This window comes from Phymastichus coffea, unplaced genomic scaffold, assembly GCF_024137745.1.
Source record: "Phymastichus coffea isolate CEN01 unplaced genomic scaffold, Cenicafe_Pcof_1.1 PCOF00177, whole genome shotgun sequence".
Lineage (NCBI taxonomy): Eukaryota > Metazoa > Arthropoda > Insecta > Hymenoptera > Eulophidae > Phymastichus > Phymastichus coffea.
This window is the reverse complement of record NW_026706988.1, coordinates 129,903-143,525: the sequence shown is the minus strand read 5'-3', so window position 1 is coordinate 143,525 and position 13,623 is coordinate 129,903. Positions and strand designations below refer to the sequence as shown.

The window sequence follows — 13,623 nt, the reverse complement described above, 5'->3', positions numbered from 1 at the left end:
TAGAAAAATAATAATTTCCACCGTAATGAAAATGTTGTCACCTAGCGATAAAAAGTAAAAGTAAATTCAACCATCAGTGATGCTTTTGAAAATAAAATGATAACGAAGCAAAATGTTAACGTGTCAGAAAGATAAGAAAAGCAATTTTGAAGGCCACTCTGCAAAATACCAAAATTAGTGGTAATTGAGCACAGAGAACTCGAAGCCATCTTCACTAGAATAAATTTATACAGGAGCTTTTGAGGAAAGTTGCGCACGAACGTACGGCGAATTTTAAGCCTGTATTATTTAACACCTTTCTCTCTTCGGTGAGCGAGAGGATTCGAGTTCTTAAGTTTAAAGTTTTGCCGAAGTAGCGGCTGTCTTTGCCCTCTTCTCCTTGTCTTAATTCCTCGCGCTTCGGCGCGCTTTTCCACTCTCAATTCGCTTAAGAATGCAGCGGATGTAGCCAATCGATTTATAGGCAAAAAACACTCGCGGCTCGATTTTCTCTTTGAGCGGATTCTTTCTTGAATGACTCTATCCAGTCGACTTATAATCCGTTTAAAAGTCTTGAGGGTTTAAACGCAGCTGCTGATTTTTTTTCCAATCAATAATCAATTTATAAATGAAAAGCAGACTTGACCCACAAGCAGACTTGTACAGACATTGAGCTGCTCCTCCTCTTTCCTATTTCGCTCTCGTCGGAATTTCGCCCCTCGTGCTCGCACGAACTCAACATAAATATGACTTCGAAAGTGGCGCGGAGATCCGTCGGCAGAGTTACAAGTTCGTTCGCGCGGGGACCTTAAGTTCTCCTTTTCTTAGAAGAAGAGGCGTTAAACGGAAAGTGAATCGGATGACGAACTTACGCTACGCGACTTCTTCCCACTGCTGCTGCTGTGAATAATAAATTCCGCCAGTTTTCAACGACCGAACGATCGAACTCGCAAATTAGCTCGCCCCAATGGAGTTGCCGACTCGTAGCCAGCTTGATTCATTATTATTAGCAGCTGTGAACAAGCTGAAGTAGCTGGGCTTCAACGAACTTTCTTCTTTATCATTTTCCAGTGGAGAGAGACGCTCGCGAGGTACGATGGTAAGTTGCTCTTGGCCGAACGGCGGAAGCCAAGTGTAATTCTTTTCAACATCGCGCGAAACAAGTAAATTCAGCGCCCAAGGTCGATTGTAAAAGCACGGCGTAGAGACCGGCAAAAAGTATTTTGCATAATCGGCCCGCGCCAAATTTATATTCCGCCCTTGTATGTATTCAGCAGATTAAAAGCGCGGTGGCGGCGGCGCGCGCAGAAGTGTTGCTATTTTAACTTTTTAATTTTTGCATGGAAATTATATGGAGAGCGGCACGCAGCGACCGCCCGCTTAACGAGAATCTAATTTTGAATATTTTACGAGTCTCCTCTCTCTCTCTCTCTCTCTCTCTCTCTCTCTCTCTCTCTCTCTGTGGCGCTCGATAATGTAAAATAATCCAATCAGAGCTCACATAGCTAAACGAACTGACTATATTATATCTTGGCGCACACCTTTCCACCGATTTATTATTTTACTCCAATTTACCAAATATATCCATCAATTTTAAGCCGAAGTTTTAGCGGCCAAATTATATTTTTAGAGCATTCCCTCGCCCATCGATAGGTCACATTTCCCACAAATCAGATCCAACTTTCCCGCGTCACAGTTTTCAAAAAGTCGACTCTCCAGTTCTGTCGCTAAATATTTGACTTTGCGCGTGATTACAGACGGTGCCGACGAGCGGACCACAACGGCAAGCGAACGGCGGCGTAGGAATAGACACGACGCCAGGCGGCCACAACGGCTACCCGGTACCAACCTCTTCCAGTGGCCACAGTGCTGCCCTCGGATCGCTGCCTGTACTCAACGGCATCGGTGCCCCGCAGCCGTCCGGCTACGAGGCCAAATGACAGACCAAGTAAAGCAGACTGACCCGACGAACGAGCCAAAGGACGAGCGCCAGATTCTTTTATTAGCGATATCAAAATCCGCGTACTTTTCGAGAGTCCTAATTTCGTCGATCGCGTTAAATATACTTCGTTCTTTACATCATACACTACCGCGGGCTGTGTCAACCCAGCAGTTTCACCATGAAAACTGCGTAAGATTTGGGCATTATTAATCGCTGACAATCGCACGAGAAGTCTCGAAAAGTACATGCTTTTTGTAAAAAAAAGAAAAAAATATTCAGCGAAAGCGACTTAGAGGATAGATTGTACAAGAGTAATTTTCGTCCGCTAAAGTAGACCGAGTAAACTTTATGCACGTAAATCTCTCTGTAGATAGATACCCGAGTAGAAGTTTAGTCGTCGATCTGAAAAAAGAAAAAAAAAGGAAAAAAAAAGGAAAACTTTGGTGCTCTTTAGATAATTCTCGAATATTGTACTGAATACAAAGCACAGACACATTTCTTTCTTAATTGCAGTGTTTTTACAAAATAAATGCATCGTTAGATTGGGTTTTCACTCAAGGAAAAAAATACCCGCTTCTATCTTTGCGAAAGCGCGAGACTGAGTTCCATTGACAATGAACATTAGGATGGTTAGTTGCGGCGCGCGCTCCGCCATGTTGGTCAACAATCGATAAACGCATTCAAACGAAAGGACACCGCTAAAAAAATTGAAATAAAGCAAGGCTAGCCTCGACAAGACTGAAAGATGGAATCAACGTGTGCCGGTGCATAGCAGGCGAAACTCCCCCATGGGGCTCATACGTCAGTAAAGAGTTCTGTGTAGGGTCGACCGAGCATTGTTTCAACTTCGAATCTCGGCGTCCGGAAAAAGGCCAGATTGATGTCGCGAACTTTTGTGCCGCGCTTTCTCTCTCGGTCTCGCCTTATTTGCGAGTCAGATAACAAGACTGAGTTATGCCCTAAAGTTTCGCTCTTTCGGGGATGCTTTATTTCTCGCTGCGCGATCGGCCAGAGATTTTGAATGCGTTTAGCGTATGGCATGTTTTTTATGCTTTTCCAGTTAAGTTACACACCTGTGATTGCGTCTGATAAATTTTGAAAATGAAAAATAAAGGAGTTGAATATTACGATATAAATTCAAGCCAAAAGGACGGATTAATCCAAGTTTTAGAAATTAATATTTATACGTAAAAAATAGATACTTGTATAGAGTAAAAAAATTACAATATCTCGTCAAATACATTTAAGTTGTTATCGTGACTTGTACCATAGTTTTGTATATTCGTAGTTGAATTTTTCCATTCGGCAAATCTGATATAGCATATCTGGTGTAATACGTAAGGCATTCCCGAAAAGTGAAAATGTTTTGTGCTTTGTGTCTCGACGGTACGATGAGTATAAATTTGTAAACTTACTAAAAATGCTTCCTCTGTATTGCTGAACGAGTATACGCACGAACGTTCCTAATGTTTAATCGTACTTAATAAAATTTAATAACCCACGTCACGTTCAAGCTCATCTACGCTATAGTGATAAAAAAGTAAGTTCTGTAGTTTTTTTATTCCAGCGACAAGATAGATTATTCAGTAAGATTAAAATATGTATTATACACGTTTATTTCGTAATCGAGCCCGTTATTATCGTTGACTGAGCAATTTAACTATGCGATGAAAAATCATGTGTTGCAGTAGGATTATTGTATCAAAATGTTTTTATCATGGAAAATTATTATGAACTATAAAAGTGTAAGAATTAAATTATTTCGATGTTAATACGTAAACTGTTTTGTTTATTCAACCTTACCGTCCGTAAATAGTTTTTTTCAACAAGATGTGCCAAAAACATTTACGTTCCATACGTCATCATGAGGCATCGGTGAAAAACATAAAATTAATATATAAAGGTTATCTCGTTTTATTATGTCATGCACTTTGATTTGCAGTAGTTAATTTGATTATCTTTACCGCTAGAAAATCTACAAATTGGTAGATGATTTAAGGTAAAAAAAAGAAAAATAATATAGATTGTTTCGACTCTATCAAATCATAACACATTATAAATTCATATTCAGAATTCTCTCCATTCGTATTGGAAGATTAAATGATGATGTGGGAGTTGAAGCTATCGATAGATCGCACGCCTAGCAATTCAATCAGTCTATAATTCAGAATAAGAAAAGAAAAAGAAAGAGTGCAAGAAGCAGCACATCGAACGGCCATAAGATATTCCATCGGCATTTGTAAATTCAGGCGTTCGCGCGTCGATATAACACACCTCTATCGCCTACTTTGTAATATTTAAGGTCGCTACGTGATTGGGGAAAGGGCCTCAATAATTTACCAATCATACACGCGGCCCTTTGTGTTTTACAAGGAGCTCTCGAGCAATACTGCTGCTGCTGCTGGCGCACGAGTCTTATTGTGTATTCAAGGGAGAACGCGATACCGCCCAACTCGGCCGCCGACGCCGTCTTTTCGCAAGATAAAGCTGCATTATGGCCTGTTGTGAGCTTTTCGCTGACTTTGAATTTCTCTCTCTCTCTCTCAAAATGTTTTACTGTTTTATTAACTTCGCGTATGTTCCTCGTATTTATTTTAAATCTTTGTTAAAAAAATATTTGAAACTCATCAAAGAGTGAAAAAAACGCACTTCAATTAACAACCTCGATAAGCACGAGCACATTTTTCCTATCATTCAAACATCGATCAATATAAAAGACCAACCGTGCGATGACGATTCGATCTTTAAAATCCAAAATCACCATAGCAAAACTTTTCTTTTGTTTAGCCAACTTTTTTTTCGACCATATCAAAAATTCACTCGAACGATTGTAATGTGATTAAATCGCCACTTGCGCTTGGCCGAGCAAAATGACACCGATGATTTAGCGGCAATGCGACCTCTGAAAAAAAAATGCGAGTGACGGGTGGATGAAAAAAAACACGCAAATCAGAGAGGAACAGAGGGAAAAAAATGAATGAAACGTACCGGAATAAAACGAAATAACGAGTAGCAGCAGCTTGCGGCAGTGTCGGAGTCATTCGGCCAAAAGCATCATTCGACGAGTAAATCAACTCGTTCGTATGGAAACGCAGCCCCTATTTTTCCACGCTTTTATTCAGCGAAATGAAAAAAGAAAACAGAGAACTGTCCATAATCATCGGCAATTAGTGGTCTGGCAGCAGCGGTGGGGCCACTTCGATAAAACGTTATTTATGAGCCCGATTAAACTCTGGTATGGCGCACCTTAATGCAGACACGCTCGTTTTCAAGTCAAGCTGGCTGGCGTTTCATGCCTAATTATACGTAATCGACGAACGGCTCCTACAATTAGATTGTTTTTAATTTCAAACATTATTTCATACTCGATTCATTCAAAAGAAAAATTGAGAAAAGTAGTTATGAATCAAACTTAATACTGCGTAGATAATAAACCAATAAATATAGAAAAGTTCTTTCAAACTCAAAATATCAAGTACATTAATGTTAATTCCTAAATGACACAAAACTAAAATACGAGGCTTAAAAATGTCTCCCCGTGCGAATAAATAGGTATATCTCCTTCGGGCTTACACACGTGGAAACGCGAAAGATATCTCCCTTCTCCCAGCGCGAGTTTAACTTTTATTTCGCGCCTAATTCTACTTATACGTGTATATATCATCATGAGTCACACCCTCTCCAACGTGGCTTTCGCGTAGCAAAGAAAAATATCGCCGTGGCGCCGGAGGCATCGCCGCACACTTGACGATTAATTAAAAGCGCTAAAAATTGTTTTCGTTAAATTTATTTGCGGAAATATGCACGCCGACTGAAATAATACGATGGCAGACAACACGACGGCCCAAGGAAAGAGGGAGAAGACTGGCCGAAACTTTTTTTTTCCTAGCGTTTTTGTTTTCCGTTCGTACGACTCTTGTGAAAATATTTCTATATATTACTTCTCTCTCATCCCTTACGTGGAGATATGCGCTAAGCGCTCGGACCCTCCATCTTTTTGCTTGCGAAACCCACACACCCACACCCCGTTTTTGTTCGCGAAGCGAGAATTCTGCGTTTGCTTTTTTCTATTGCATTGCTCATTTTTGTTTTACGGTCAGATTCATTCTTCTCTCTCACTCTCTCTCTCCCTCTCTCTCAAGTTTCTCTTTTTTTTTTCACTGGGTTGCTGGAGAGACCAACCGAGAATTTTAATGTCTTTGTTTTTAGGGTCAGCGGGGAGAAAACAGACGCGCGGAAACTGAAATATTTATCAAGCTAATTACGCACAAGGATATTTTTTTAGAATTATAAAAATAATCCATATTTCTTTCGAATTTTTTCTAACAACTTGCAATTAGGAATAGAATTAAGGGTCTATACACTAAAAAATATCATTAATATTTTCAATATATCGATCCGTCTTGTTCATGAAAATCAGTTGGACAAAAATCTAACTAAGACAGACGTGTAATAAAATTCTAACTGATATATTTATGTAACAAAAGTTCAACTCACAAGAAATGTAACAATATCTTACTCACTGAAGATTATATGAAATAGTAGCTCATAAATGAGAAGGTTATAATAATAAGTCAAGTGTCTGTATGATACAATGCGCTGGACTGTGGAACAAAATTCAAACACAACTTCACAAATTTTAAAATGAACTTGAATCTGCGAATTATGAATCCATCAAAGCTGTAATAAATAAATTATAAATTTGAAAATTATTCAAATTTTGCAACTTTAATTGCAAGTGCCGTAAAGAAGAAAAATTGTATTGTTTTTTTAGATTTTAACTCAAAAAAGCTAATGTTATGAAAATATATCGTTCTAATGATAACTTAGTAAATTGTATCAAAAATACAATAAAAATAACTGATGTCCCAAATAACTAATAATAACTGACCTTGTCGCTAATAGTCTCACAGTCGGGGTCCATTTTTCCCTTTTGTGCTTTCCTTTTTTTATGTCTTCTCCAAGTCCGGTCCAAATATCAGACTTTTTCCTTATCTGAAAATCTAAACCTGACAAAGGTCGTAATAAACACTTGTACCATTCGCAGAAATGAAACAGTTGTCTCAGAAAAAAGTGTGTACCGAAATAACTGTTTTGAATATATATCTTTACATGTGATATTTCTCAACTTTTTATCTCTCTCTGCAGCTGAAGTTTTTTCATGCGCCATAACGCGCTTTGTCCACTTCAGCCACACGACGACGACGACGACGACGACAATCGCGCACAACAAAACAATTTCCTCTTACCGTCGCGAGCCCTCGCGCTCAACTTTAACGCCCTCTTTCACCCTCCACTTTTTTTCTGCCCTTCCGCTTTGACGACGCATGCAGCAGCAGCAGCAGTAGCAGCAGCAGCAGCAGCACTCGAAAAGGAGTACAGTCGTCGCTAAAGCTTACGAAGTGTGATTTAAGCGCGCGTAAAATGCCACCGTTAAAACAACAAAGCTTTTTTAACGCCCGTCTTGATTACCCGACTCTCGGTTTATTAAAAACCTTAGCGCGGATATTATATTTTCTGCGATCGCCAAGGAGTCAACTGACTTTCTCTTCTCGCGCCAGCACGCGCACACTGGACGTTTACGGCTACTTGACGGTATAGAAAAGAAAGAAAAGAATCGAGGGAAACCCTTTTCACGAACTGCAGCTCGCCCAGCCCATGAAAAGTTTAACGACCGATTAAAAACTGCCGGATAAGCTGGCTTTTAGCTGTGTATTTATGTTGGACTGTTGGATCGATGTTTTGTCAGAGTGTTTGGTTGTTCAATTCTTTTTTTCTTCAGGGTTTCGACTAACGGAAATTACAATCTCGATAAAAACACGAAGCATCTGGCGAAGAAATATAAATTTCACAGCGGCTATCAAACTTTACATTGACATACTTTTTGGCAGAGTAAAATACAAGTTTTACGATTGCCAAAACTAAAACGTAAAGTGCTCGATATGGTGCAGACATCCATAAAAGAAGCGTAGCACGAAGTTGCCATTCAAGTCTTTTTCTTCGTGGTCCTGCAAATGGCATTAAACAAAAAAATTAAAAATTCACAAAGAGAAGCGGAATTTATATGTTGTAGTGAGGATATAAAAACCTTTGATAATTAAATAACGAGGAGGTAAAGAAAGGAAAAGAATGGTCCACCCGGACTTTTATGAGTGCAGCAGACGGTCGTCAGTAGCGCGCGGCGGTATGTGCTTTCATAAACTGTATAATTGAATGAGCCGTTACGCTGCTGATTTTGGCGTAACGTAAATGTGCTCTCCTCGCGTTCCATACTCGCGAATGAAATTTGTCGTGGCGAGCATCAAAGGGGGGGCCTGCAAAAAATTCGAATCAAACCGTAATGAACAAAAAGAAGAGTTTCACGCTTGGAAGACGGGCAACGGTGGCCAAGCGAATAAAAAAAATACGTCAACGTTGGCCCGGTGAGCAAGCGGCAAATGAAAATGCGCGAGCAAAACTGAGAAATTTCGCGCAACAAAGGGAGAAAGCAGTATAGCAGTCTAATATAGACAGTGCGCCACCGTGAAAATTCGATATCATCGCGTGTCCTTTTGACCGGTCACTTCTCTTTCAATGCACATCCCCGAGACTTTGAGGCAAAAATGTCATAATACACGGCGATATTACACGACAGCGGCAGAAGAGTGGCCCTCGCATCCCTGCTCTGCTCCCGTGCACGCGCACACGCGCACACACGCACACGCACACGCACACGCACACACACCGGCGCACGCTTCCATGTATCTTGCAGGTAGTCAAAGCATTCGAGTTATCTTTTCATTTCGCTTTGTACCGTTTCGCTTGAAGGGTTTCCTACTAAGAAGCCGGTCTAACGTGAAATACATGCGAATAAGTTTCAGTAGGCGACAATTTTATTCGAAATTTACAAGATTAGAATACGTTTTCAGTTTTTCAAATGCTCCTGCGCACGTGCGGCGAAAACGCGAAACGGTACACGAGCGAACGAGTTTGCGCTCTTGCGTGGCTTCAGAAATTAAAACGGAAAAAAGTGATATACAGGAAGCCCTTGACGAGAGCGCGAAAAAACGAGAAAGTGGCCGACGCCGTTTCCCCGGGTGTTCATTTGACAACCCGTACAAACGTCAATAAATCAGAAATATCATCGTTCCGCTCTTCATCACCGCTCGGAAAACATCTTTCAACGGGCGCGCACAAAAGTAGAGGGAACGCGCGAGCGGCGAACGTCGCTGGCCGACATTCTCCCGTGCGCGCGCAATAATAAGCCCAATGAATTGAGCATTCTTGGTCGAGTCTTTGTTTTGCGAGGGGCACCACTTGTAAATATAATTACACAAACAGCCGAACCACCCCCTGTGTTCAGTGCTAATTCGATTCGACGTTTGTTTCTCTCTCATTCTCTCTCTCTCTCTCTCTCTCGCACGCGCGCGCCAATTCTCCTTTCCTCCTCCTTTCCTCCTCCTCACTTTCTCTCATTGTCTTCTATCTCTTCATTCAAATCACCCTGGCGACGAGATGCAGCAGTCGCCCCCTTTTCTTCTGTGCTCGTACCTTTCTCTTGCCTCGGTATTTTCTCCCTCATTGTTGCGGTTTTATTGAATCCGGTGAGCCCATTGTCTCACTCCTCGGAGGTGGCGCCACGCGCAAGAACCGCGACCTCCTTCCCTTCTGTTTTCGGGAGAACTGCCAAGGCCGTGCGCAAATCGAGCATCGCGTCGCCGTGCCCAGTCCTTTTCATTCGTGTAGGCGAGCGTCGTGGCGACCGCTTTTCAGTTTTCCACGTCGACGAGTCCTTCTTTTATCTCTCCGTGACGCTCGCTTGCGTCACGTCAAACGTTTAAGCGAGTCCCGCGATACACGACTGTCAGTCTGCGCTGCATTGACATTTCCCTAGAGGTAATTGAGAGCCGATTGAATAACTGTTTCGCTCGGTTGGCTCGCCTCCAAACGTAATCGATATATACCGAAATAAAATTTTTCCGCGGCTCGACCCGGAATAAAATAGAGGCTCCCCCCGCGATCGCGTTGAATCTTGAACGAGCGCGAAAGTATAATTAATCAAATTATTCGAGCAAAGCACGAAAATAACGCTGAATCGCCGTAATGAAATTAAGGATAATCGAGATAGAAAAAGAGAGCGCGCTAAGCGACTTTCCGTCCTGGCGACAAAGACACAGAGAGGTACGGATGGGGCAAGGGAAATTTCGGAAGCTGCCGTTGAACCATTAATTATTCGAAATTAAATATCTTGCGTGGGCTTTAATTAAAATGTTTACAATGCCGCCGACTCCCTTTTGGCCGCCGTGGCGCGAGCTCTTGACGTTTCCCTCCCCGCCCCCCGCGGAGATTTTATTCTATGAATTCATTATGAGCCATGAGAATCCATTTATCAATGTGATGCTCATTCATACCGCGGCTATTGACTCCTATACACTTTCGTTCGCCAAGGTTTTAAAGCGACACGACGCACGGTATCATTCGGGTTGTTTCAATCATTTTGCCAACAATGACGACCGTTCGGCGAAGAAAAAAATAATAATACATTTTTCCGCGTTTCGAAATCGGAATCTGAAGAATGAAGCAGACAGACTAACAGATTCAAGATAAAAACATCAAATCTGCGACAACGAGAGAGAGAGAGAGAGAGAGAGAGAGAGAGAGAGGGAGAGAGAGAGGAGAGAGAGAGAGAGAGGAGAGAGAGAGAGAGAGAGAGAGAGAGAGAGAGAGAGAGAGAGAGAGAGAGAGAGAGAGAGAGAGAGAGAGAGAGAGAGAGAGAGGAGAGAGAGAGAGAGAGAGAGAGAGAGAGAGAGAGAGAGAGATAACGGAAGAAGAGAAACGCACTGCGAGGGAAAGGGGTGAAGTAAAGGCTGAGGTGGAAAGCGGAGTAGAATTATTACATCTTTTGTTTCGAGGTTCAAACAGCCCCATTTACGGAATTGCGGATCGCGCTTCCCACACCACGATTGTGGCTTCTCAATGCTCGGGCGGGGGGCGGCAGCAAGTGAATACCGAACCTTTTGTTACGTTTTGACTGATGCAGCCAGGTAATCCCTGGTAATTATTTTGTCGGATTCGTTTCTAAATATTTAACCCTTTGCGATGAAAATTCGAGGAAAGATATTGATCCGTTGTACCTAAACAACTGACTAGAATTAAAAATTTATTTTATCATAAGAATTTTCTATTTACTTCAACGATGCCCTCGGAATAATAAGTAAAATATTGTTGTAAGAAATATGAAATGTAACACATTCACCGTACTGATGCGACTTGTTAATTTGACAATAAGCTTTTGATATAGCGGATGACTTTGCAGCACATTGTACAAAAACTATGAGCGCGGCATAAGTCAACAAATGCAACTGCTCTGAGAATAGATAGCAAAATTCGCTAACCACGTCTACTTGAAAACAAAGAGAATTCTCGTCATACAGACATCTCAATTAAAAGAGAAGATTCGAGGTAACACAGCAAAGAGTTGCACAAAGAGAGAGAATGGAGGAGGGAGGCAATTGCAATTCTTATTCGACGAATTCACGGCGGCGTCAAGAAGGGGTTAGTCCCGCGGCGTGGCGGCGAGAACAAACGCAAGCCCTCCCGGCAAGTTTAATTCTTGGCGGGTCCAATCGTTCGGCTAACTTTATCGCGAGGAATTGCGCGCTCGCCGTTACAGCATCGTTACCGTAAGAACTTACGGGAGAGCGGTAGGCGGCGGCAGCATTGTTACGGCTAATGCCCCCTGCTCTCCTCCGCGCGACGTCTTTCGACCCGAAAGACCCGCCGAACTTGCTTAACTTTCAGTTTTACGCGCCGATTCGGATTAAGAATTTACGGTTACGGCCGACGACGCCACCGCGGCGCCTCCGCAGCCGTTGCGCCGCGCGAGAGCGCGTGTAATTCGATGAACTGGGTGAATGGCGCGCGAAAAACTTCCGACTCTCCTCTGGAGTACCGCCGCGATAGAGCAATGAGCAATTATGGACTTCTATCTAACGACTTTTGCTGGACAGTGGATGAATCTTGATATATCGTTCCATCGAACAAGTATATCATGCAAGTCTGTCGAGAAATATCCCGAGTCCACACTTTTTCTAATGTGGGATGTCTGGCAATAAACAACTCGTCGGAAAAACTATCATTCCGGCAAAGAAAAAATTCCATTTCATTAATTTTACGTCGGAAGTTGTTTGCACTCGAGCAGCAAACAAGAGAATACAAAGACAAACAAGGAAAACTGTAAAGTGGGCAACCCTTTGACTACTACCAGTCGCGTAATCGGCCTAGGAGCACAAGGCAAGACGCGACGTCCCGTGGGAGTCGTTAGGCAAGTCTGCGAATAATGAAACGATGAAAAGTTTAACGAACTCCAATCTGCGATACCTACGCCGTTCCTCTTGCAGCTTGGCACTGTTGAACAATAATTTTCTTGTTTTATTATTATTGGTAAATGGAATCCGATTATTGGCTTGAAGTTAAAAAAATCCACACAAATTCGTAAAACGTTGACCTTACCTGTACACGAGCAAAGGTAATTTCATCGAAAAAGATTTTTTGAAAAAGCTCATTTTTAGTTGTTATTTTACTTAGGTGCTTAAAAATACTCTTCTACGGCATACTTTTTCCTTAAAAAACTTGAATTGCGTGACTCGGGAAAATGACTTAACAAAGCATTATTCCCTGTTCTTAAAAATAACCACTTTTCTTTTATGCCCAAGCACTGCAATTGTTTGGACAACGAACGTAAACGAGAAACGAATCGCCAACGCTTTAAAAGGATCAGTTAAAGCGAACTTGTAAGAAGTTGTAAAGTAAAACTCGCGCTTTTTCCCTCGAAGGCAATCCCCTCGGAAAACTGCTCGAGGAAAATAAGAAAACAAATGCAGCGCAGAGCGCATTGGAGGAGGGACAGCAAAGACGCAAGAAGACTCATTTTTGCAGAGCGACTGGCCTAATGGGAGGCGCGACTTAAATATGCAAGAGGCGAGAGAGTAAGAAATGATTGTCCCTTGGCCAGCGGGCAGAGGGTAACAATAAACTAACATTAGGACAGCCCTCCAGAGACAATGGCCGAGACGCGTGGCGCGCTAACGATCCACTTGCCTCGCACACTCTTCTAAGACACTCTCCAATCTTTGCTCACACTTTCTTATGGAACGCAGGCAGCCAAGCAGCCTCTCAACGGAATTCTTTGTAATGTGCAGAATGAAAGTTTCTTTGCTTTTGGCGTTCAGTCGCAGTATCGTGTACTCAAGATTGACATACACAGAAAATTTCTTTTCTAATAAATTTATGTAATAAAGGATAATTCTATGGGATAGCATTTTACCATCCGGTAAAAGTTAGATAGATTATTGTTTCCCCGTTATCAGAACGTTTTTGTATGAGTTAAAGCTCTTAGGAAATCATCTGAGCTGTTTTCAAATAGACGAGGCGCAAAACGTATTCTTGCGCATGCGCACGCTTCTGGCTATCGCATACGTGTAAACATTCCAGTTTTAGTTATTGCTATGACAATATCAATTCATATTATGCAATAACAAGCGTAATATCGATCACTTTTATAATGTTCTGCAATATTTTTAATCATATACGCTTCGCTATCATACTTATGCGAGTCTTACATAAGTTTTTCAATCTTAACGTGTATGATTTTTTACCGAATTACATAATTAAAATACAAAAACTATGGAAGAATACAATATTCGACTGAATAAAACTTCCAA

At 41.8% G+C, this 13,623-nt stretch overlaps 2 protein-coding genes across 13 annotated transcripts in view; one reads left to right on the top strand and one right to left on the bottom strand.

Moving 5' to 3' along the window:
* LOC131673433 (LIM domain only protein 3-like) overlaps positions 1–3,691 on the top strand; it is a 34,874-nt gene extending 31,183 nt beyond the window's left edge. For both annotated transcript variants that reach the window (XM_058951435.1, XM_058951436.1), the window contains exon 6: positions 1,737–3,691. In XM_058951435.1, the coding sequence (XP_058807418.1) occupies positions 1,737–1,919 (183 nt within the window). In that variant the 3' untranslated portion in view covers positions 1,920–3,691. The remainder of the gene's footprint in view (positions 1–1,736) is intronic.
* LOC131673432 (ATP-dependent DNA helicase RecQ-like) overlaps positions 1–13,623 on the bottom strand; it is an 81,812-nt gene that overhangs the window by 63,779 nt on the left and 4,410 nt on the right. The window contains exon 1 of one of the 11 annotated variants that reach the window (XM_058951425.1): positions 6,813–7,503. The exons of 9 other annotated variants lie outside the window; for them this stretch is intronic. The gene's annotated coding sequence lies outside the window, so the exon portion shown is untranslated. Of the gene's footprint in view, positions 1–6,812; positions 7,504–13,623 lie in introns of those variants that run through there. One more of the 11 variants, XM_058951431.1, reaches the window with a different exon arrangement.